Source organism: Aspergillus tubingensis (assembly GCF_013340325.1).
Source record: "Aspergillus tubingensis WU-2223L DNA, scaffold_8, whole genome shotgun sequence".
NCBI classification, from domain to species: Eukaryota; Fungi; Ascomycota; class Eurotiomycetes; order Eurotiales; family Aspergillaceae; genus Aspergillus; species Aspergillus tubingensis.
In genome coordinates, this window is record NW_023336282.1 from 4494537 (window position 1) to 4518855 (window position 24319).

General features: G+C 49.2%; 7 protein-coding genes across 7 annotated transcripts; 5 read left to right on the top strand and 2 right to left on the bottom strand.

The window, feature by feature from the left end:
• Positions 1-1966: 1966 nt before the first annotated feature.
• Positions 1967-3979, top strand: AtWU_07780 (DNA-directed DNA polymerase eta; the record flags this gene model as incomplete). Its single annotated transcript, XM_035502889.1, has 1 exon — positions 1967-3979. The coding sequence occupies one exon, from the start codon at positions 1967-1969 to the stop codon at positions 3977-3979; it is 2013 nt and encodes a 670-aa protein (XP_035358782.1).
• Positions 3980-4966: 987 nt separating this feature from the next.
• AtWU_07781 (uncharacterized protein) lies at positions 4967-6929 on the top strand (the record flags this gene model as incomplete). The annotated part of the gene is made up of 4 exons (XM_035502890.1): positions 4967-5831; positions 5890-5965; positions 6018-6513; positions 6654-6929. 4 exons carry the CDS (start codon positions 4967-4969, stop codon positions 6927-6929), a joined length of 1713 nt encoding a protein of 570 aa, XP_035358783.1.
• A 6779-nt stretch (positions 6930-13708) lies between these two features.
• Positions 13709-15012, top strand: AtWU_07782 (ER membrane protein; the record flags this gene model as incomplete). Its single annotated transcript, XM_035502891.1, has 5 exons — positions 13709-13832; positions 13883-14154; positions 14406-14699; positions 14760-14933; positions 14995-15012. 5 exons carry the CDS (start codon positions 13709-13711, stop codon positions 15010-15012), a joined length of 882 nt encoding a protein of 293 aa, XP_035358784.1.
• A 2976-nt stretch (positions 15013-17988) lies between these two features.
• Positions 17989-19577, top strand: AtWU_07783 (heme-dependent oxidative N-demethylase family protein; the record flags this gene model as incomplete). Its single annotated transcript, XM_035502892.1, has 3 exons — positions 17989-18505; positions 18573-19038; positions 19097-19577. 3 exons carry the CDS (start codon positions 17989-17991, stop codon positions 19575-19577), a joined length of 1464 nt encoding a protein of 487 aa, XP_035358785.1.
• A 457-nt stretch (positions 19578-20034) lies between these two features.
• AtWU_07784 (PRP38 family protein) lies at positions 20035-20793 on the bottom strand (the record flags this gene model as incomplete). The annotated part of the gene is made up of 1 exon (XM_035502893.1): positions 20035-20793. The coding sequence occupies one exon, from the start codon at positions 20791-20793 to the stop codon at positions 20035-20037; it is 759 nt and encodes a 252-aa protein (XP_035358786.1).
• A 330-nt stretch (positions 20794-21123) lies between these two features.
• On the bottom strand, positions 21124-22148 carry AtWU_07785 (serine protein kinase; the record flags this gene model as incomplete). The annotated part of the gene is made up of 3 exons (XM_035502894.1): positions 21124-21459; positions 21517-21857; positions 21926-22148. The coding sequence occupies 3 exons, from the start codon at positions 22146-22148 to the stop codon at positions 21124-21126; spliced, it is 900 nt and encodes a 299-aa protein (XP_035358787.1).
• An 850-nt stretch (positions 22149-22998) lies between these two features.
• Positions 22999-24063, top strand: AtWU_07786 (uncharacterized protein; the record flags this gene model as incomplete). The annotated part of the gene is made up of 1 exon (XM_035502895.1): positions 22999-24063. One exon carries the CDS (start codon positions 22999-23001, stop codon positions 24061-24063), a length of 1065 nt encoding a protein of 354 aa, XP_035358788.1.
• Positions 24064-24319: the final 256 nt, after the last annotated feature.

Sequence of the window (24319 nt, forward strand, 5' to 3'; positions counted from 1 at the left end):
TGGATGGGGGGGGCGTTTCTTGTGATGGCTGGCTCGCTTGTTTGGTTCCCGGTGGAAATTCCAATCTTGGTACTACTACTAATTTAATGTGGTGACTTGTGAGTCTATCTGACAGGGATCTATATGAGGGAAGCGGAGAAGGTTGTGGGAATCATCCCACTTTGGTATCGTTCGAAATGAGATGAAGAATACACAGTAGAGAAGACTTCTCGGTGAATCTAGAAGATAACAAATGATTTATTATTTTAAGGAGAAGAAAGAAAATATGGAATGTATACCAGAAATTGAGCGAATAGCAACAGCATCTCGTAATTCTCCTTCCACAACTTCGTATCCCTCTTGGGTAGTCCGAACTGTAAGGATAGTAGACAGGAGAGTACGTAGTACGTCTTCACAGTTCACACACACACACCCACAGCCCCCTCCTCCCCATAAAGCAATCTGGCAAGAACACTTGACCATCCTTGGCCAGCTGCATGATCGACCATCTCGGTTCCCTTACAGCAACTGGTCGGATGTTCCTTGATTCGCGACCACACCCTCAGAGGGTGAACAGCACCGACGGACCTAACTAACCGGTCTTTGCGGTCTCGAAGCATGGCATCTGGCTTCTGTAACACCATCAGATGCTCCCTGTTGCCTTCTTGGGGTTTTTTAACTTTGCTTCGCGCGGCTGTCACCCTCCTTCACACACACACAAAATCCCCCATCACGCCAACTGTGTCCCGACATGGAGTGTCACACACTTTCCCGACCCATTTTCAGAGTCCGACAGGCGACAAGGCGTTTTTTTTCCCACCACCGAGGGGTCACCATTCCCAATAGTAAAGTATAGTATCAGCATGGCGGTGAGACCCCATGTACCAAGTTTTGGGGACCCATCCTTTGCTCGAATGACATCCGTCCAGGTGTCTACTTTGTCGCATGGTCTCCATAGTGGCTGCATCAACCCTATCGAGTTCGCAGGTGAAGAAAAAGAGGCATACATGCTGTACTTAGTGATCATGCATATGCTGCCTGCTCAAATTAGATCACAGTTAATCTCACCGAAGACTCATGCATTAACATTAATAGTTTGAAAAGCATGAAGCGCCATGGAGATATTGCATTCTCAGTCAGTTTTACAGTCTGCGCGGTCTTGCAGTCTGGAAAACTCAAGGCTATCGAATGATATTGTTGCCTTCATTTGACAACTGACTCGGCAGATGCCTCGAGTAAGACATCTAGAGGGGGCAAGAGAATGGGTGCCCGACAGTCTGTTTTGTGTTTGCAATGGGAAGATCATGCCAATAATCACTGGCGAGGACCATGTGACCGACCAAGCTCGAGATTTATTGAGAATCTGAGTTTAATGATATCATCCCTTCATCTGATCAGAGGTCCGACATGCACCTCATGACTTCACGTTGATCTTTGGGATGAAATCAACAATTCTCTATCAGTAAAGTCTTTTCATTGATGCCTTATTCGCATTAGCTAAATGATCCTTCCTTGTGTGGTCGGGAACACGCATAAACGCATTTACTGCTCCCTGTAGCTATAGCGGTGTCGTCAGTACTCTGAAAGTTTGTAGATTGTAAGCAAGTGAAAATGCAGCAAATTCGAGAATTCAAACTTGAAGTAATGTCTAGTGTCATCAAACTAGAACGGTGTTCCATAGGTCATCTGAAGCAGAGTAGAAGGATGAATCCAGAAGAAGGAGACATACCAGTATACTCCCGTCGCAGTGTCGATTAGATTGACTCGATCGCGATGCAGCCGTTCGACTAATCTAAGCTAATCCTCTTTGGGAAGTGGTCTTCCCGAGTCAACGGTTGCAACTTCAGATCAGGGCATCCAGCGCGGATTTCAGCCCGACTTCTTCACAGAAGGAGGTGTCACATCCAAGAATACAGCAATCTGAGCTCATTTGACGTGAAGCCGCTACTCTACGTTCCGCAATGACTATAGCACTACCCTTTTCAATATGTCACGCTCTTCCCCGGAACCCGTCCCGTCGACTTTTACGTCCGCCGATTCCTTGAAGACCGAATCACGCTACACCTATCGTCACCTACAGCTTCTCCGTCAAAGTTCAACAGCAACACCTCTGCGAGTGATTGCTCATGTCGATCTCGATGCCTTCTACGCGCAATGTGAAATGGTGCGCCTTAAGACACCCCGCACGGTCCCCTTAGCTGTACGACAATGGGACTCGCTCATTGCGATAAATTATCCCGCCCGATCCTTCGGTATAACGAGGATGATATCGGCAGCAGAGGCTAAGAAGCTATGTCCGGATATTATCCTACAACATGTGGCCACGTTCCGGGAAGGAGAAGGTGGGAAATGGGCATACAGAAATGATGCGTTCAAGCGGATGAACACCGATAAGGTGTGTCTCGATCCATACCGGGCGGAATCGCGCAAAATTTTGAAGGTGATGAAGGAGGAACTGGCGAGATGGCATAGGGAGCTGGTTGGTGACGAACAGGGGGCTGGCGCTCAGTCTACCGTACAGCACGCTGGTCTTGAAAAAGCTAGCGTTGATGAAGTCTTCATTGATCTGTCACCTCTTGTGCACGGTGTCCTCCTTCAACGGTATCCTGAACTGAGAGCTGGACTGCAAGGTGATGACCGAGTCACTCCACTTCCTGTCCCGCCTACTACTGCGCTTGAGTGGGACTTTGAGGACTGTTTGATCGATCTGGACGAACATTTGACGGAAGTTGATGACCCCGACTGGGATGACATCGCTATGCTGATAGGGTCTGAGATTGTTCGGTCGGTCAGGGCAGCTGTTTGGGATCGGCTCCAATACACTTGCTCTGCGGGTGTTGCCAAGAACAAAATGATGGCAAAATTAGGGAGCGCCTGCAACAAGCCGAATAAGCAGACCATTGTTCGGAACCGTGCTGTACAACGATTTCTCAGTGGCTACAAATTCACGAAGATTAGGATGCTTGGGGGTAAACTTGGTGACCAGGTTACCGCAATGTTTGGAACAGAACAAGTGAGTGACCTTCTGAAGGTGTCTCTCGAGCAATTTCGCGCCAAACTGGATGACGATACTGCTACCTGGCTTTATGGAATCATCCGGGGAGAAGACAAAAGCGAGGTCAACCCGCGGACCCAAATCAAATCGATGCTTTCAGCCAAGTCGTTCAGGCCGAGCATTAATTCGGTTGACCAGGCAGACAAATGGCTTAGTATTTTTGCGGCCGATATCTTTGGCCGCCTTGTTGAGGATGGCGTTCTTGAGCACAAGCGCCGCCCCAAAACAGTTGCTTTGCATCACCGTCAAGGAGCTCAGGTTCGCTCCCGTCAACTTCCCATCTCCGGATCAGTACCCATTGATGAAACATTACTGTTTGAGCTTGGGAAAACACTCTTCCGACAGGTCATAGCAGACGGACGTGCATGGCCCTGCGCCAATCTCTCCTTGAGCGTCGGTGGGTTCGAAGACGGCGTCTCGAAGAACCGGGCAATAGACTCTTTCCTCCTTCGCGGTGAGCAGGCAAAAGCCTCACAACCGAAGAGGGATCTGATGGCTGAAGAGTCGTCGGATGCTCAGCAGCCCGATGAGAAACGCCAGAAGCTGGAAACCAATGGCATCAAGCGGTTTTTCCTCAAGCCGCCGGAGACTGACCTACACCCTGACCAGGATGATCCTGAAGCAGAAGATATGGGAACCGAGCTCAGCGAGCATACAGAGTCAGCCCTTCAGGCCAGAGACCCCTCATCTGAGCTAATAGAAACGTTGCCAGAGGGTTATACCTGCAGTCGCTGCGGAAGCGTACTACCAGAACACGAGAGGGGTGAACATGATGATTGGCACTTTGCCAAAGACCTGGCAGATGAAGAACGACAGGCATCCAGCGTTCCTCAACACTCTCCAGTACCCACAAGCAAATCCGGGGCATCTAATGCTCGTAATAAGGCCAATCGTAGCAATCGGGGTAAGCCAGAGAAGGGGCAGACTCGTCTCAAATTCGGGTAAGGCTTAACCTTATATGTAGCGAGATATCAATATATAGTATACAATCCAGGATCAAGTACAGTCAGATCCTTTGGGAATCAAAAGAGAATAAAACGCTGTGTATGTCACGTTTTATAGTATTAATTTATCACTGATTACTTACTGGTAGCCTCAGGCCGCAATTTCCCGATTGTGTTTAACTCAAGGCACCGATCATTGCACAATATATAGTTTGAAGCGAGTCACAGATTACATGGTTCGTTCCCACTTTAAACAGTAGTAGTAACAACTACTACCATAACTACAACATCAATGGTGATATTCAGCATCTCATCGAAAAAAACAATTGGAAACCAACATCGCCAATCATCGATCAGATCTACTTTGTTTGAGTTGTGGCGATGAATAATATATCATCATCATACTACTACTCAGCCAACAACATACATTACCGCCAGCTGAACCACGGTTCCACGACTTCGCTAGGCCTTTCTCACTAGTACTCAAATCTCTACATCATTTCCACATGGCCCGAAGATCTATACAAGCCATTTGAATCATTCATCGACCAGCTCAAAGGATAATGTGGTGGCTCGTATCCAACGAGCATTGGGAAGATTTCTCGGGCAGAGAACCCGTGCTGCAGCATGACATCAGCCGACTCAGCCGCGGGGTCGCTTCCAGGCTGGACTCGCTCGGATGCCTATCATCTTGCAACCAGATATTTTCCATCACTGACATAATAGGAATAACGTTATCGTCAGGCTGATTTTCCTACGGTGGAATGACTTGATCGTCTCCTGCTAGTGCCGTGCTTCTGTCGCATAGCAGCTGCTCCTGCCTCCTGCCTGCTCCGTCACTCATACAGCTGCTCAGGAACGTCGCACACCAGCCTTAACCGCCTAGCGAGAACCTGCTGTTTACCCTTTACATGTCGCTCTTTGAGAACTCTATTTAGTGCACATATCTTTAGCCATTGTGGCCTTCCTTTATACTTAACGACACACCATGCCTCGACGAGGTCGTGCTCGAGAATACGACGAGGAGGACATGTACGAAGTTGAGCGTGATGTGTATCCACGACGAGGCAGGGATGAGCGTTTCTTCGAGGAAGATATAAGATACAATCGTCAAGGATCGGAGGGACTACCGCTTGACAAACTTGAACGCTTACACCTGGAAGCTCAAAGAAAACCGGAGATGTTACGTGAGCCTCATGGCTATCCTCGTGATTTAGCGCCACCAATCCTTAGGCGTGAGCCAGAAGACCTTGAACCACCTCGTGAGAGGCCGCGCCGCTTGAAGAAAGACTGGGATGAACCCCCTCTTCGTGGACGGCCTCGTTCGAGGGACAGGGATATAGAGGAAGAGATCACGTTTCGCGAGGAAACGGATCGAAGATACACTGATAGCGAGTCTGACAGTGATATTGTTCTTGTGCCGAGAAAAGAACGACCGGTGCATCGACGCAGGTATGAGATTCCAGAGGTCGCACCTAAACCACGCAGTCGGAGTCTTCTGGAGGAAAGAAGACTGCGAGAACTGGATTATAAGCAAGGTGACGTGCGGCTTCGAAAGCCCGAAGTGGAGGAACACCATAGGAGGCACCGCAGTGGCCCTTTCTATGAGAGGTCATCGCATTCGCGACACAGGCACAGATCACACCGACACAAAAGTTTAGATGATGCTGACGACGAGCTCGATGAAGAGGTCGATGAGGAGGAAGTCTCATTCTGGGACCCTAGGGAAAGAAGACCTGAGCGAAGTGTTGAGGAAAAGGAGATTATCTTCGAAAGACGGGAAAGGTCGTCATCTCCAGAAATTGCAATCCCTAGAGTTCCATCGCCGGGGCACGGTAGACCTATTCGTGATGGTAAGAGTTGTCCTCTTCCTTATGTATCCCAGCATTGCTCATTCACATTCATTCGTAGGCTTTCGAACAAAGCCTAGCATGTCTCGGGCTCATAGCCCTGAAATCACAGTTACAGAAGCAGAATTTCGCGAACGGTATGTCTGGACAAGCCATATACTCAACTATAAGCCGCTCACCCTCGAATAGTGAGAGACGCCGGAAAGGACGACGGGACAAGGAGGAGCTCCTCATTCTTCGACGAGAGGAAGAGGAATTCCCTCAACCTTGGCGGGAAAAGGTTGTACCTATCGACCCTCCGAGGCCTAGGTCTATGGAGCGCGAAAAGGAAAGGCTTACAGTGATACGCCGGGATGGTAGCCGAGAGTCGCTCGTCGAAGAAGAAATTGAAGAAGAGGATTACTACAGGCTCCGTGGGCATCGCACGCCTCCTAGGAAGGACATTAAGACCATGGAAGAGCTGGATATCGTCAGAGCCGAACCCAAGGAAGAGAAACGGACTGAGATAGTCACACAAGAAATCAAGCCTTCACGATACGGCGATCGTGAGTCTAAGCTTGTTGTTAAAGACGTGAGAGAGTCTGACAATATCCCGGAACGACAACTTGGGCGAATAGGACGACGATACGTTGGACTCAAAGACCGTCGTGACGGCCTTTGGACGGAGATTACGAAGGACCTGATAGTGAGAGAGGCCCTTGAGCGGTCTGGCTATGAGTATGAGGAGACCGAGTCCTTCTATTACATATTTTCCTACCTCGAGCAGGCATGTTTCACTTTTCTTTGTGTGCCACCTGTCTATCCCCTACTGACAGACCTGCATAGAACGACGTCGACGCACTGATTGAGCGCTCGGAAGAGATTCGGCGTGCGCGCCGTCGTCGAATTCAAGAGATCCACCGTGAGCGAGCAGCTCTGCCTCGTGTAGCTGCTCCTCCTCCACCACCTCTGATACCTGCAGCCGAGAAAGCAGCGCCCCTGCTTCTCGACAACCAACCACCACCTCCCCGCTTCATTCGGGATGAGCGGAGAAAGAAGGAACGGGATCTGGTCGTCGAGGGCAACCGCTGGAGGGGCCCTCAGCGCCCAGGGCGGTGGTGAAACAGCGGACTTTTTTTTTTCTTTGGACTTATACTACAGCTCCAATATACCCTGGTCGGATGCAGACCCGAGTCTGTTTGGGTTCCCAGATACCCGTGTTGCCGTTGTTGTTGTCAGGTTCCAGACCACATCATACTTGTTTATATACCCTCACCTTGGATAAAGCAATACATGAATAGTATCTAGTACCTTGCTTGACTGCTTACTTGTTAACTAACCACCTAAACCAAAGACAGTAAACCATAAACAAGAACAACATCAATTAATTAATAGAGAACCAACAACAGCCCCAACCCAAACCCACTAAACAATCAAAATCAACCAACACAATCGCACCGTGCTGCTGCTGCTGTCGCTACCACTGCTGCGCCTCACCCACAACAACAACAACAAGCCGAATCAAGCCAAGCCACGCCAACGACAACAAGCAGTAGTAGCAGCCCCCAATCCCAATCCCATTCGCTCTACTTACCATTCTCGCTTGCAACCCGTCTACTACTACCAGAAAAGAAATAGATTAAAAATGAAACCTAAGCAAAAGCATAGCATAGCATATACCCAAATCAGCCTCACAACCCGTCCATGCAGATGATCATGCATTACGGAGTAAACACACACATACTTGTATCTGTATGTATGTATGTATCTACAGGGATGAGAAAATGTATGTACCTTATGTTTCAGAATTTCGGGGATTCGGCCCCCCGTTAATTTGACGAGTCACATAGGATTTCTTTTTTTTCCTTTTCTTCTTTTCTTTCATTTTTTTTGGGGGGGAGGGTTTGGTTGTGGAGGAATTTACTGTATGTGGTAGGTACTTGGTATTATGTGTGGGTTAGTAGTTGGTTTCTTTGATTAGTGATGGGGATTCGAGGGATGGGAAGGATGGGGGGAGTTCATGTGATGTGTCTATTTACTATTGTTGCTATTAATTGAGCGGAGTGGTATATTTAGGGATGATGGGTGTATGTGTGTGTGACTACTTGGCTATAGGGCTCTCTGTCTTGCTCTGGCCTTACTTCTCGGATGATATAGGATATAATAAGTTCTAAATATGTCATGTGTCAGTGCACTGTGTATGCGTGCGCCTGTGTAAACATTGATGAGTATCCCATGAGTAGATAGTACATCTATAAATAAACCTAATAAAGAATCGGGTAGAATGATACTGCATACTGTGAATAGCAGGTATAGATAGACTGGTGTACGTAGTAGTATCGACTGACAGCTATATCTCCACTTTCTTAGTAGGTCTGAGAGTTATTCTTGACTGGTCTGGTAGATAATAAATAGTTAGTCAAGCGAGGCAGCCCTTCCGGGCTCCATCGTAGGGAATGAAAAGGTGGTGCTGCTATTGTTTACCGTTGACCAAAATTAGGACCGGACGGAGGAAATTGCCAGGAGATGAAAAATACGCCGCTAGAGTAAATTAAGTGTCCACCAAAGGGATGGCCGATGTGCTACTATTTTTGTATGGGTGGATTCATAGTTGATTGATTGATTGTTGTTCGTGCTTGGGTCTTTGTTGTTGTTTTTGGTGTGGTAGTTGGGAGTATAAGTGTTGTTTGTTTATTGAATCATCTAGCAATGTTAGAGAGTCCTTTCTACTCAGTTTCACCATATGTGCACACACTGAGGTCAGGGGAGATGAAAAGATGCCTGCTGACTGATGAAAAGAGAGTAACTACTTTCAGAAGGACCGCGCCCCGCTTACGAATCACGGATCGGCATGTGACTAATCAGCTCACGCCCTGGATTCCGTTCCGGTTTTTGTTTCGCTCCCTTCAGCCACATTGCTTTTGCGGGCAGAGCGATCATCGTGATGGAGTCCTCCACATGGAGTAAGTAATACCAAATGCCGATATTAAGGATAGTGCGATGGGCACTGGGCTGGTTACGGCCCGGCAAATTCTGTTTGTGTGTGAGTTGGTAACCTTGCTGACATTGCGATAGTCTCATCGTGTCCCGGGTTGTTTCTGATGGCTGCACCAGCCACACTCTGGTTCCATGGTTCACTGGCACACTATATTCCCTTGGTACCGCGATATCAATGCTATCACCCCCTTGCGGATGGCTTCACAGATAAGGCTAGCGATCTGGCTGTCGCCCGGTCGGCATTGCCGTAGTTCCCGTGAGGATACCCCTTCATATCTGTTTGAAAGGCTAAGAACGAAGGGCATTCCGCTGCGAGTCAATTCTAGGCCAAACTGTTCAGCTGCTCATGCCATCATCATGCGGCTCCAGCAAAAAAAGGAATAGTCTGTTTTCCGATCGACCGTATAGTGGAAGTACTGGGTACAGATAAGACGGTCCCTATCAATACCATAGGGTGACCTAGACGAGTGCTGAACATGCCCCGCCAGGTAGACAGACAGTAGTCCAACTGCAAACCATATGACCGGGAGTTTTGACTCGATCGAAGGCACCACAAAATAGTAGTGTGATAGGAAGGTAGAACCTGAAAGGCGGGGTTTCAGAAATTTAAGTTACTGGCGTCATCCTCGCATCGCCTGTCTGGGTAGATGGGCTTTGCACAGCTCATTGGCCAGATGACAAAAATGCCAATAGCTTAGCACTATCGACGGTGCAGTAGTTTAGTGCAACTCCAGGGATATGGATGCATGTCCGGAGCACCAGGCAAGAATGTGTCTAGCGCGTTATCATATGCTGTTCCGTACCGTTAGCAGAGTCGGAAACAATGTTATCGAAGGACGGGCTTCTAATCACTCTGGATAGAGAGCACAGCCAGACTTTTCGTTTCTGTCCCAAGCATATTCTTCTGATCTGGCTTAGACAAGGCGATCTCAAGTCCGCTTGGGTGGTAATGAGGCTTGCTGACAGGGGCAAAGAATTACGGGAGGGCCGCGGGCACCATGTTATGTATATATCGCAATAAGACCCGACGATGATCGATCGCAAAGCTTGGAATGCCTTCGATACCAAGCCGAATATTGTCGATCTTTTCTCATCGTTCCTGTAGATGAAGGAAGACACGACTGAATAAATATGAGTAGTGTATACCTAGCCTTCCCAGCAATGCGATCGTTTCATGGTCCTAGCGATGAAGTCGCAGGGTGCAATGCAACAAATTCTCCGTGCTACCTCGCAGGAAGTGAGTGCAGTGATGCGGATGCCTTGCTGCAAGCAACAGAAGTACGGAGCAAGTGAGCAACACCTTGCTGCCTAGTGACTCCGGAGGGAGCCCGTTGGCCCCATGCCACCTGTTTACAGGACTGAATCATCCCCGAAGCTCTTCACCGGAAGTATACTTTAGCTCCCACGATGATGGACCGAGTCAAGCCTAAGATGTATGTAATCATGATGTCGGATGGCAGCATCTGAGCGACATGGTTTGTTTATAATAGTGCAAAGCTTGTATGGCAGCGGCCCAGACGAGCATCCAATTGCAGGGCGTGCCTGTGCCATGACACGAGGTTGTTTCCTAACCGTGGAAGGAGCTGGAGATGCGACCGCATGATTTGTCACTGCCTAAGCAAGTTGGTTTCGATTAACTTACTAGTTAGCTTGTTAAGTTAACACCTGGATCTGACCAACTTTCGGACATCCGTGGATCCTATGGTGGACATCCTTGGGAAAGTAGACGGGATAGGCCGGCTGAAACCGTCGGTCCACCACTTGTTATCTCCTTTCTCTTCCCAGGGACGTATTCAACCAAGTTTACTATTGTGGTACTTCACCTTTGACCCTTTCCCTTACCTTTGAGATTCGACTTTGTTCCAGCCACGGCCAGACCAACAGAGACGCGACAGGGCCAAGGCCAGAGGCAGCGGGAATAATTTACATCATACGCGGGAATCGGGTCAGCGCACCACCGATCCTGCCTTCTAGACCTCTCCTTCCTGCCGGGTTGCAACTCCACTTGCTGCGGATTCTAAGACCAGGAGTTGTCCTGTGCGGTGGCGAGTGCCGTATGATTTGTTTGTTACGTATCTTACCTTGCATATCGGGTTTGTTACTGTACCCTGTACAGTCAGTGTGTATCTTGTGTATTATCTTGCTTGCACTAGCCCAGAATAGTCCTAGTGACTATCGCAAGCTAGACACTAAAATAGTCATCATCTCCTGGGAATTGTTTACCCCCACCATTAGTCTGGTAGCTAAGTAGTAGTGGTGATTTCTTCTTCCTCCTCCTTCTCCTCAATAGGCAGCGACCGTTTGTCACTTGACTACAAAGTAATTTCTTTTCACCATCCACATACATAATTCTTAACACAGTAAATATTGAAGATTTCCGAAAAAATAATAATAATAAATATTCAGCAATTAGTCGCATGTCTACTACTTATCCTTCAACAAAATCAATGGTGACTGCCTACGTATCAGGTACGACGACAGCTACACTGGGCCACGCAGTGCTGGCCCAGCCACAACCAATCAACGGTTCAGGATCTGCGGCCGTGGCCCTGTCTCAAACGCTGAATACCTGGCTCGGTTACAAAGTGGCTGAACCGGTAGATCCATTTTCCTTGGGTACGTTGTAATATCCAACATCGATGCCCACTTGGTTGCTCCATATCTACGGTCGGGGCGTCCTCACACAGCCAGTAACACTTCACACAGGAGCTTTTCCAAGTGCCCGTCCGCTGTGTCAGACAAAGTGACGCAGGCAAGAAAATAGGCAGCTAAACCCCTCCTGGTTGGCTTCGCACCGGAATCCGATCCAAGTAAGCTACAGTAGGCAAGGAAGGAGAATAAGCAACTAAGCCAGAATGTGTATCTCTCTCTGGGATGGGAGGATCGCGGCCCCATGCAAAGGATAGATAGTGGTTTCAGACTAGGATTGCGTTGGTCCTGAGCTTAGAATTTACAGAGAAACAGATACATACATACATACACACACTCACAGTAGGCAGACTACTACATGCCACTGATCACAAAGATAGAGTTTGCCTCTTTTAATGAAATTGTTTCGTTTCCTTTGATCAGGTCACTTTAAAGGGCGCTCAGCACCTCTTAGATTCTAAAGTTTTGTTTGCATGACTGACCGACCGTACTGTCCATTCTTTATGTGTTTATGTTTTCAATTTAATCACTCTCGCTATCTTCCACTCTTTCTGCCCTTTTCTCCCTCCCCCCTTAAGAGCCATTTTACAGTGGGCTTCGTTGACCTTTGCAAATATTTTCTCTTCTCTTAACGTGGTGGCGCCATACCGTAAGCATACTGTAGGAGACTCCTAGCAGATCGGAATTTGTATTTTGTCCAGGTACGAGTGTAGACCGATTCTTACCAAATACGTGATTCGGGACAGGAGTGTCAGCTTGCCCACTTGGGGAAAATACCACTGACTGGGGGCGAGAGAGTGAATCAAAAGATACTGCGACCAAGCTCCTCCTGGTGAAAAGTAAACACAGGGTCAGTATTCCCCGTGAACGTTGTCATACACGTTGGCGGAAGTCTTTTTTAGAGTGCTTGGTGGCATTTGGCAGATCCCATCATCGAGATAGAGAAAGAAATGCTTGACTCCAGCCCCTCCAAAAAAAAGAAGAGTGTATCCGGGTGTACCAAGCACAAAATCGGCTGGTAACAGGTAAAAGCGACGGGAGGAATACTCCGTACAGCGACGCGTATGGACCCGACGGTTGGTTAGCCCGCTAGACCCGATGCGGCCAGCGGCCCACTGCAAAGCGGGTAAGCCGGATTTTTATTTTTATTCTTTTTCCCTCTTGTTTTCTTTTTCCCCATACTTCATACATAATTAGTACCGTTACCTTCCTTTCCATTTCACCATGATATACCTCCTCTTTCTCTCGCTCTGTTGCTGCTCGCACCCACGGAGAACGTACTCCGAGTGATATTTTACTTACTGAACTGGCCCCAATAATTTTAAATTTCCAGGTGCAGGTTTCTAGAACGGTTACTGGCAGTGGCCACGCTGGTGTGGAACATCGGGACTAGGCCAGCCTGATTCCGTTTCGGTATTCGCATTTTACTCACTCACTCTTCCTTACCACTACGGCCTCTCCCACTTGCAGGCTTCCCGCTGGCGTCGCCGTAGTCTAGTCCACCTCTCCTCATCCATTCCCATCCTCTCGGGCCTGCTCGACTCACCCCGAGAAGATTTGTCTTTCTCCAACCTCAATTGTGTCTCTCTCCATTACCTCTCCTCTACCATACTTACCCCTTTCCACTTTCTTCACCTGCGCCCCGAACGCAGCACCACCCCTCGTTCTCGCCATTCACACTCCTCCCCTGGTCTTGGTTGGAGGGGATGATGCCGATTACCTTCTAATCCTATCGGCGCTGTGTTGATCCCGTATTCCCTCTAATGTCTGGTTCGGCGTTCCCTCGCAGTTGAAATCGCCCCTTTATTGAACCGATTCATTTTTTCATCGTTCCTAATACGACACTAAATTCGCCCATCTGATATCTGGTACGTATTGATTCGGAGTCGAGCTTGCGAAGAGTTATCTGGGAGGTCCGTGGCTGATCGGCATCAGCTATCTTCGGTCTACCTTCACCTGCGGGACGTCTACCCGAATCTCCTGTCGTTATAGTACTCGCTTCGGGCACGGGCCTGACGGATCAATTGTTCGACTGGCGGGCCATAGCAGCGTTCTGGATATTCGCCATTCTGATACACTCGAAAAAGTTTTCAAACCGTCGGTGGGGAGCTCGGCCATCTATCAAGACACCTCCATAAAGTGGAAGCGTGGACCAATTGAATTCGGCATCAGAGCCACCTTATAATCACCGTTCGCTCGCACACAATCGTTGAAACGCCAGGAGCTCGTCAACGGATACGGTCGGAATTTTCGCCATGCGAGCCGACTTCCTTCTTCCACCATTGCTTGGTGTGATTGCCTTGCTTGCTTGGCCTGTGTCGGTCGCATCCTCTCTCACCTACTGTTCTTCGGTAAACACAGGCTCCTCGCAAGCAGCAAGTATGTGATATTCGTGGCGTTGTCATGATCCGGTCACTAACCTCATGCAGACGAAAGTACCTACCAGTCCAATGGTCTTTGCGAGGACCACTGCAGCAACTATGCGTTTGGTATTCTTCAGGGATACGACTGCTGGTGCTCGAACATTGTTCCCAATGAAGCGACCAACGTGAACACTTCGCAGTGTAGCCAGGATTGTCCCGGTTACCCCGATGATAGCTGTGGTAGTACTTCAAAGGGCCTTTACGGTTACGTTGAGATCGTTGGACATCAGCCGTCCGGAACAGCAACCGTCTCTACGACATCGACATCGTCAACCTCGGTCAGTAGAGCCCTTTCCCACTCGTTCGGAGTCTTTGGGTCGTGATTTGCGCACTGCCGATGTCTCGACTCGCCAGGCATGCTAGCCTTCCATGGCTGAACGTTTCCCGTATGGTCCGTTGCCTTGCACAGCGAACGAGTTTGTTGACAGTGTTGCTATCAACTGTGCCATGGCTGCTTCGGTCGCTGAAGTGCGCAATGACCTGCCAGGTCTCAATGCTTATGATATTGAACAGGACTGACCTTTTCCAGACTTCTTCATCATCTGAAACTACTGCTGCTACGACGACGGGAGAATCTGTTGCAGTCACAACCGACTCTGGGGTGGTCAAAACGGTCACAATTCCCGCTGCCACAAAAGCAACCTCAACGTCTGCAGCGGACAACCTTTCATCCGCAAAGAGTAGCGACAACTCTGGTATGAGCTCAGGAACCATTGCTGGTGTTGTGGTAGGCTCTGTCGGTGGTGCCCTCGCCATCCTAGCCTTGATATTCGTGTTGTTCTTCGCGAAACGCAAATCGCGGTCGAACAGCCCAGATCCAAGTGTACAGTCCATCCTGCTGGATGGAAGACAAAGCAAAGGCTCACAGATGAGTTTTATGAAGGGCATGTTTTCCGACAATCATAGTCATACCTTGTCTGCCGGGTCCGCTGCCAGCCGCTTGCCGACGTTTACGGACAACCGCATGAAAACCGATACCGTTCTCTACGCGAATGGCCGCCGAGATAGCGATGTCTCACTCCAGGATAATGAAGATTATTCTCGGCCTGTGTTGCGGGTCAGTCCCCATGTTTTCCCTATCGTCATGCCTGATATTGGAACGCTAACACGTGACGCAGCTCACGAACCCCGACTAACGGTTGGGTGTCGCATAACCCTATCTCTTCGTGTTTTGCATTTACATCTCCTATGTATTTCGATTTGCGTGTTTCGGCGAAAACAGCGGTGTTATGATACCCATTTGTCACATAATCCTTGACTTCCTTTTCATTCGACTACAGGAGAGACGATGGACTCGACAGCCCCACCCCTCCGACAAAAACCCCCACCTCCGGTGTTTCGATCATCACGATGTCTACGCGTCATGCATCCTCACGGTGGTGCGTTGGGTAGAGGGGCGGGGAAGCTAAAAAGCATTTAAAACGGACCCTCATTCGCCTTTCGGAGGTGGAAAAACATAGCCGCCTGGCGGCTACAACAAAACTTACTACGCAAAACCACGTCATCAGGCGCGGCTCTTCTCAGATTCCATCGATTCTTTCCCCTGATATTGTCGACCTCCGTGTATATCGAAGCACAGGGACCTGTGCTACAAGCTGAAGTACATACTCTAATGGATTAACCAGAATCCTTCCCCTCGCTCTTGTTTTCCTACTTCGAACCTCTTTGTCATCTAGCCCCTGTTTTTCTGTTTCATTTTCATTTCCATTTCCATTGTCTGTGTTTCTATTATTACAAGTGTCAGGGTTACATGGAGCGTCATTTGAAATTCGCATGAATGCATTGAAAGATTGGTCGGTGTGAGATATGTCGCTATCATTGGGTTCAACCTGTAATCTTACCACGATGGAGCGAAGTTGTTCTGATAGCGAAAGATGCCGTGCATCTATACTACTGATGTATTGCAATGGGCTTAATACCGGACCGAATACTAAAGGCATCGATCTGTTTCCATACATACTATTCCCTCCACCTGTCCCATACCACTTCCACAAGGTTCTATGATCTATCTATCCATGGTCCCTCAACCCCATCGTAGCGGGCCCCAGACCCAAACCCCAGCCCAGCCCAGCCCAACAATCGAATCTCTAACAAACCGGTTTCTCACCGGTTCTTTCCAAGTCGCGCCGGGTCCAGAACATAAAGTGACAGCTAAACCTTACGACGCACGGATTACCCGCTCCCGCGCCCAGTTGGAGATCTATTCCAGTGCCAATCAAGTCTGCCTAAGCCACACGTCGTTTTTGCCACTTTCCACGATCACCTACCTATCTAACCTTAGGCTATCTGTATGTACGGACCCACGGCCTGAAACTATCTACTTATGCTGTCCGGGTACCTGCATTGCCAATGAAGTTTTGCCACCTAGTAGTTAGTTTCGGGTTTATGGGGCTTGCGTGGAGATAGCTAGTTTCTGGTTCTTGAATACGTAGACAGGGATGGGGCGTGCTTCGTGTGCTGTTTTTTACCAATGAGTCGTGCGTGTGTAAATGAATCTGTGAAATGAATCTGTTGTCATGGACGTCTGGATGTGAGTATTGTCGGTGGTTCTTGTAATATTGGTTTTGTATGAGGAGGGACTGTGATTAACTTTGCCTGGTTTCACAACAGGTCTGATATATCCAGGGCGTGCTCTTCTGATAATACTTTCCCTTCCCGGCATGTAGTTATCTGCAGACCATGACCTAGCCAGAGAACTGCCACGGACAATCATTCTTGGATCTCAGCTGCTGAAAATTGATAGATATTTGCCGACTGCGTGAGAGGGTCGGACAAGTATGGGTCAATATCTGCACAACACTGCCAGACTATGTCCTTTTCTCGGAGATATAACCGCCAAGCTTCCCAAAGAGGCTTAATCAGAGACATCTTCTGTTGAGCAACGTCTTTGGAGATCTCTTGTGGTAGCCTGGGCAAGATTATCGACATACTAGCCCGAGATATCAACTCCGGGGAAGAGCCCCAATAACGGTCGAGTCACTTGCCAGGATCCCGGCATGGCTGATCCGTTTCGGATTTGTGCAGAGACAGGTCAAGCCCGGTGCGTTGCCGCGACGAATCCCATGCATTGCACGGTGGTGAAGTGATGCAAGATGCAAGCAGGAAGTATGGGAATCAACCTGGCGGCACATGACTAACCCCGCTGCGGGATAGTTTTGCCATTCCAGGCAATCCAACTCTCGCCTCTCAACGCTGCTTCTTTCCCTCTTCCGTCAGCTGGATCCAGCATCCTGCTATTCCTCGGTTTGTTGCGTCTCTTGCCTGCTTAGGCCGATCATCATGATGTCGTGGGCCTATTTCTATCCTGTCGCAAGCCACAGACCCCCTCAAACCCCCTAACCCCCTCACCTGGTGCAGGGAACTCGCTTCCGGCGGTTATCTGTATACCTAATGATTACCACAGGGCGGAGAGATATATGTGGCACATATAATTGAAGCTGACGAACCAAACGTTGTTGGTTACATTGCAGCGGATGTACTCATCCCTTGTAGTGTTCTGGGTCGGTCTCGTTGTGTCCCCAACGTTATCTCGAGTACGCACCAGATGGACGATGGTGGGACATGACATTGCTATAGGCGCGTCTTAAAAGCCCTCGGCGCATCGTCCCAATGGAAGAGCAGTGGGAGCTGGCGAATCAGCCGCGTCTCTCAGCTAAAAAGGTTGCGCCGATCCGTCATGAGTCTGCGCCTGAGCCTGTTATCGTGTCGTGTTGACCGCTGGCCATGGAGAAGAAGCATGTCGGTTATCAAAGCTTCTGCGTCGTATCTGACTGATACTGTCCTTATCTTTGTTTTATCTGCATTGCCGCACCAAACAGAGTAAATCTTGTCGAGGGATGCCACCTTTATGCAGCAGGATATCCGATTTATCAGCTGGGATTTCCCCAGAATTCTGGGGCAGGCTGAGCTTTTCTAGTATGGCTGCCTGTCAGTGCTATGGGAACCGCATCCGACTTCCATTCACGTAACGCCTCCACTTTGTCAGGTGCGGTATATTTGCTCTTGTTCCCCTCTGGCGTTTCTGTCGGCGTCCCGATCGCTACAACCCTGCGGCTACGGTCTCTTCTCGTCTCATTGTCTTTTTGGGCGTTGTGGGACAGCAGGTATCCAATATGGACGTACTGAACAACCAGGGTAACCTATGGCTGATCGGCCTTGCCATGCTCTCACTTGCTGGGTTCTTCCTAGTTACCGGGAGATTGCAGGGTAGCGGTTTCCTAGGTCGACTTCGCAACAACAGGTTCTCTAAACATGGGTGGCAGCCATGGGCAGCAGCGGCTGAGGAGAAGGAACTCTCTGGACCGTCTTCTGCACCTTATGTGAACATCTTTCCACCACAACGTCGTCATGTTCTCGATTCGTCCAAGATTGCAATTTCATGTGAAAGTGTCGACGAGGAAGAAGTTGCAAACTACCCACTGCCTATGACCTCGAACTACCAGACATGCACGGGCAAGAGCTATACTCCAACAGGATTCTCGGTGGCAGAGGTGAAGGCACTGGGTGATTTCCCTGACTATGCTGAACTCAGTGGCGTGCCCTTGCCGGAGCCGTACTATGAGTTCGACATTGACAAGGCGTTGCCACGACCTTATCGCCCGTTCCGGTGGTCCTACCATCAGACAATGTGTACGTTATCCCCTTTTTATACTTGGTTTGCTCAAATAGCACCAGCTAACCATTTGCAACGCGATAGCCCTTACGAAGTTGGAGACCGATTGGTGGATCGAACTCGAAAAAACCTACAAAGAGCGAGTCAAACAGCGCAAGGAGTTGTACGCCAAACATGGTAGCTCCGTGCTTGGTTATCTTCCTGGCTCTGAACTGGCCTGCAAGGAGCTCATGGAAATGGTATTGCAGTTTATCTGTGCCCGCTACCCGCAGTACTTTGCCGTCGAGAACAACCAGATTCTGCACAATCGGATCCTAGGAACGACAGAGGATATCAAGTCCAAGCATCCCCTCGAGATTCTTATCAATAATGTGCCAGAGGATTTTGGGATCATGATGCGCGATGAGAAGACGGGATTCTACTTCCTACGCGCAGGCGTCATCTGTTCGTCTTTGGGATGGAATGTTGGAACCAAAATTGGCCTTCAGCTGCATCAGATCCACGAGGACATTCCGGACTACAAAGAGAAGATGCAATTTTCAATGGATCGGTAAGTTCATTCGGCCATAGATATGGACAAGAGGGATGATCTGATAGGAAATGTCTAGGTTTTTTACCAAGATGCCTGCCGACAAGCCCATTCAGAGAGGATCTTGGGGACTCGAGGTCGGCCAGCCTTTGTACATGCCTAAAGGGGACCCTCACGAGACACTGCGCCTTTCCCAGGACCCGAACCTCCAGCTGGACAACTGTCACTTGCGTGTCGACTGGCAGACTCTCCGTCGTCTCCCTCTTTCTGCCGCCATTGTTTTCAACTTCAAGGCTCTTTTCACACCGGTGTCAGAATTCCAGGACGAGCCGGGCGTGCCTGCATTGACGGCCAAGATCCTGAAGGAGGGTAAAAAGAACTTGATGGATTACAAAGGCACCTGGCACGTGGAGCACGTTGTAATGCCGAAGCTCGAAGAGTGGGCCAAGGAGCAAGAGGAGAAGGGATTGGTCCCCAAGAATTGGCAGGTGTCAACCTTGGATGACAGTCCTTGGTACCAGGGTTGGCAGGAGAAATGGCATCGCCAGCAGGGATTTTAATCCTTACGTATGTAAACCAGATGGGTGGATGGGATTTGCATATATGGGAGGCTGTTTCATTCCTTCTATTGCCGACTATGCCATGCTTTGTGATTTAATGGAGGCTATCTCAGCGCATTCCAAAATTGAGCAATCTACTCAATAGTATCCCACGAGGACCGAGCTTGGCCAGGTGCGTACATCCGTAGCCGCAGCAGTAGCCTGTCGCTTCACGTATCGTTTCACCGAACGTAGGTGTCGCCGGAGCGGGTTTCCGAACGGCCGCACAGCAGCAGCTAGAGTAGGCGCTGAACGGCGCAACCGGTGGACTACCACACGGATCTGATAGCCATCAGCCGAACACCATCTAGCCGACAGCCCCAGGGATCCAGGCTTTTACGCAGCATCCCGTGTGCGTACTCAGCCCAATAACCCAGAAAAGAGGTCAGAAAATTCAACAGACACCAAGCCCGACACCTCAATCATCACCCTGCCTCTCCCCCTCCTCACTCCCCTCATCATCACGACCACCATCCTCATCCTCATCCTCCTCCCGATCACTCCTCTCCATCTCCTCCAACTCATCCTGCAACGGACTAACCCTAACCTCCAACAAATCCAAATCCTCCAAAACCTGCCTAGCAGGCAACTTCCACAAACTCGTACCACAAACTCTCTCCTTGGTCAACAACTCATCCACAAACTGATCCATATACGTCAACGTAAACGAATCCCGCACCCGTCTCTTCAACTTCCGATAATCCAACAACAACGGTTCCAACGTCTTGTACACCTCCACCGGCTCGAACGTCAATCGGACGTAGAACGCCGCTAGCGCGCGCAGGTACTTGAAGTCGCCGCGCGCTTTGACTACCCCGTTACCCTCCTCGTAGGATTCATCATTCGTGGGTTCGTTGTCGGGATCGCTGAAATTCAAATACTCGAGGATAATGTCTCGTTCTGGGTTGAGTTGGAGGAGCTTGAATGCGAGACAGAGGAATGGGGAGGGCTTTTCGGATACGCCGTAGACGCCTCCGATGCAGGTCAGTTCCACGGCCCGGTCGCAGAGTGTCGCCGCGTTGAGCCCGAAACATTGCTCTTTCCAGTAGTAGGAGTCGGTGATCCGGTCCCGAACGGCTTTTTCGAAGAGGGTCGCTGGGTTCACGCCGCGTACTAGGGGGCCGCTGTAGCCCCGGTTGTCGAGGAAGGTGCTGGCGTCGGCGCGGTGGGAGGTCATTGTTCTTTTCTTTTCTTTTTTTGTAATTGTTTGGGGTTGTTGGGAGGGGTGGGGGGAGGGTAGGGAGGGTAGGGAGGATGTGAAGGTAAATGAATGAATGGATAGGTATGTAGGTAGACTTGGGGAAGCTAGCTATCTCTATCTGTGGTGGAGATGGTGGATGGGATTGTTTTTCTGCCGGTTGGTTTGGTGGTACCGCCTTGGTGGTGGTGGGCGGTGTGGGTTGTATACTTATTCACTATGTTAACATCACAGTGAAGATGCAGTTGACAGAGAAGATTTGCCTCGATTTCTTGCACATTCATGCCAGAGGTATCTTATATAGATATATTAATATCTAAACCAAGGCTCATCCAAGATCTCTTCCACCGAAGCACGAGCACCTGGCTCAAAGCGTAGCAATTTCCGAATAATCCTCCCCAGTTCCACAATATCATCTCTCGACAAGTCCTCTTTGCGCTCACCATCAAAGTACATCTCCTCCAGCCACTCTTGCAAACCAGGTCCTCTGTTCCCAGTGATATCTTCACCACGCATTGACTCCCATAAAGATACCCATCTGTCAGGCAATGCTTCACCTGCCATTTCTTGCATTTGCTCAACGAGAATCCTGGGAGTGATCAAGAAGCTATCAAAGGGAGGTTGACCGACAAATAATTCGAATAACTATCACACCAGTCAGCCACAACATAATAATCATTGGTGGGTAGGGCTGCGCCATACCATACAGCCTAAACTCCACAAATCCACACGATAATCCAGACGGTCTTTGAATATCACTTCAGGTGCCCGAACTACTAATGGAGTGTGGAGTGTCTTGGGCGTATCATTTTGTGGGAACGATCCCCCAAAATCAACAATCTTGATGGTTTCTGATAAAGGCCGTGATCGTGAATGTATATTCGCAGGTCTAACAATATACTCCGGTATACCAGGCCCCAGACGTCCACCATCATTGCAGCAGACGTATCCGATATCTGGTCTCCCTAGTAGATTGATGAATTCATCTTCGGGGATATTAGCCATAGATGGTATAGCGAAGGCCAGATTGCGAATATGGAAATCTATACAATGTAAGCACGAAGAGTTAAATATGAAGAGAAAGATTGACCTCCATGCGCAATCTCCCTACGATGCAACGAATCAAGTCCCATCATAGCCTGCCTCGCAACACCCCTAGCCAAACTCCCAGGAAGTCTCCCATCTGCAAACCGCCCCTCCACCAGATCAGACACACTTGGACCCAACATCTCAAGAACCAAACAGGGATGTAGCCCGTTAGGTCCCTCTACATCGAAGTTATCAAGCATGCGCACGACGTGTTGAGTGTCGTCTAGACTCTTCAAGACATTCATCTCTCGATGCCCTCTATTGCTATGATCCTCCGCTACGCAGATCTTAATAGCGACGTACTTCCCTTCTCTGAACACAATTATCTATTAGCGGTTGTTCGATAGTAGGTAACTCAATGTCAGGATAATGGAACTGAGATATTTATGTACTGTTCATCTCTAGCAGCCCAGACAGTGGAGTATCCGCCCCATCCTAACTTATGCAGGATTTTGTATCTTCCTTGATGGAGGAGGTTTCCGAGTGTTATTGGGTGGTAGCCGCCGGTTGTATAGCGGTGGAGGGGCTCCGCGTTGATGGGGGAGGAGTATTGGGGTTCATGGGGTGATTTGGGTGTTTGGGGGAGGGTTGAGTAGGGGATGGTGGTGTGTTTTGATACTCGGGAGGGTATTGATGATAGCGAAGGAAATGTATGTATCCTTGTGAGTGATGAGGGTATCTTCACGCGCATATTAAGTTATTGTTCCTACATGTTATCATCTAGAGGGTCTTGATGGTATGCATAGTAAAGTGCCAAGAAGCAGCTTATCGATAGTCGCACGGCCAACGGGCCACAATCAACAGGCTGAGACATGGTGTGGCCTTGGCACCGCCAGGGTGAATGTTTGTGATGATCATCTGCCTGTGTCAGACTAGAAACTCAAGCTTCTATCAAATATCATGATCGCTGGAATTCTCATCCGGTTCGAATTGAAAATTACTCCTCGTATACTTGCTGTATAGGCCCGGCTCTCTAAAGCAGTTACTAGTGCATATCAAAACAGTGCTGCCTACAATCCAGTCTCCACAGGCTACGTACGACGGGTATACACAGACACGCACTAAGCGGTTAATTTGGGGGGCGCGCAGACAGTCATGGTGCTTCTTACTTCGTCGACGGTCTCGGTCATTATATCCACAGCTGTCATTTGTACCTTTACTTTTCTGCTCTTCCTTTCGGGGTATGCCCTGCAACAGCAGTCTGTCCGAAGCATTCAGCATGCCATCCGACCGCCTCCTCCGCCACCACCCCCGGCGGCGGTCCAGGTGGGAGCATACCAAGGGGCCGGGCAAGAGGTTTTCTCCGATAGTGTCGCCGATAAACAGCACAAGAGGAATGATGCTGGTTCCACACAAGCAACAACGGGCAACTTTGCATACCTCCAGCTTCTCTCCACTCCCGATCCGTCGGACATCTGCTCCGCCATTCTCTTCTTTAAACACTTAGCGACCAATGGTACTGCAGTTCAGGATAGGCTGTTCATGTATCCGCGTGAGTGGGACCTGATGCCCACTAAGGAGCTCACCGAACCGGTCGCCACTGCCCTTTCTTTGCTGAGAACGGCAAGTCTGGAGTACGGCATCTGGCTTCTGCCCATTGATATGACACTAGCCACTTCTGAAGGCTACAAACCGACCGATACAAAGCTGCTGCGGCTGGGACAGATCCAGTTTATGCAATATGACAGTGTCCTCTATGTGCAAACGCCTGGTTTGTTGCTCGACACTGCCAAGTTGGATGCTATGCTTCTCTCCCGACCGCTGCCATTGCGACATGACAAGAACAGAATCGAGTCGTTCAACAATGAAGCCTGGCTGCCTATGCCCTTGAGAGCAGAGAGAGACTCGGCTCTGCCTCCCGTATACCTGATTACGGTGAACAGCGTGGAAAACGGCCACATTGAAGCTCGTGGCCATGTTCCAAACACAGATATTCCGGGATTTAGTAATCTGGTCACGGGGCCTGATGGCGTATTGTCGCCCAACGAAAATGAGTTCAATCCTGATAAGCAACCAGGCTATGTGTACTTTGAGCAGGACGACGATGGTCATGTTAAATGGGCCCATAATCCACTATTCGGATCTTGGCGGGTTGGGCAACATGAGGTCTGCGAAGGCCTCGACCTTGATGATGCAGTCCACGATGGATATGATTTGTGAATTTTTCTTTTTTGTTTGCTTTTGCATATTGGCTGGTACTCATGGCGTTTGTTGGCTTCTTTTCAAGTAAATGTATTGATGGCTCAAAAGAAAGCGAGTCACTGGCATTCCAGGTTCCCATGGGAGTTGAGGTATATATATCGGGACCATTGGTGGTTTTCGTGTCCATATTTATGTGTGCCCTCTGAGGCACGCGGCGATACTTTATGCAGTCATGTGTATATGAATCATGTATTATGCCAAAATACTATCGTAT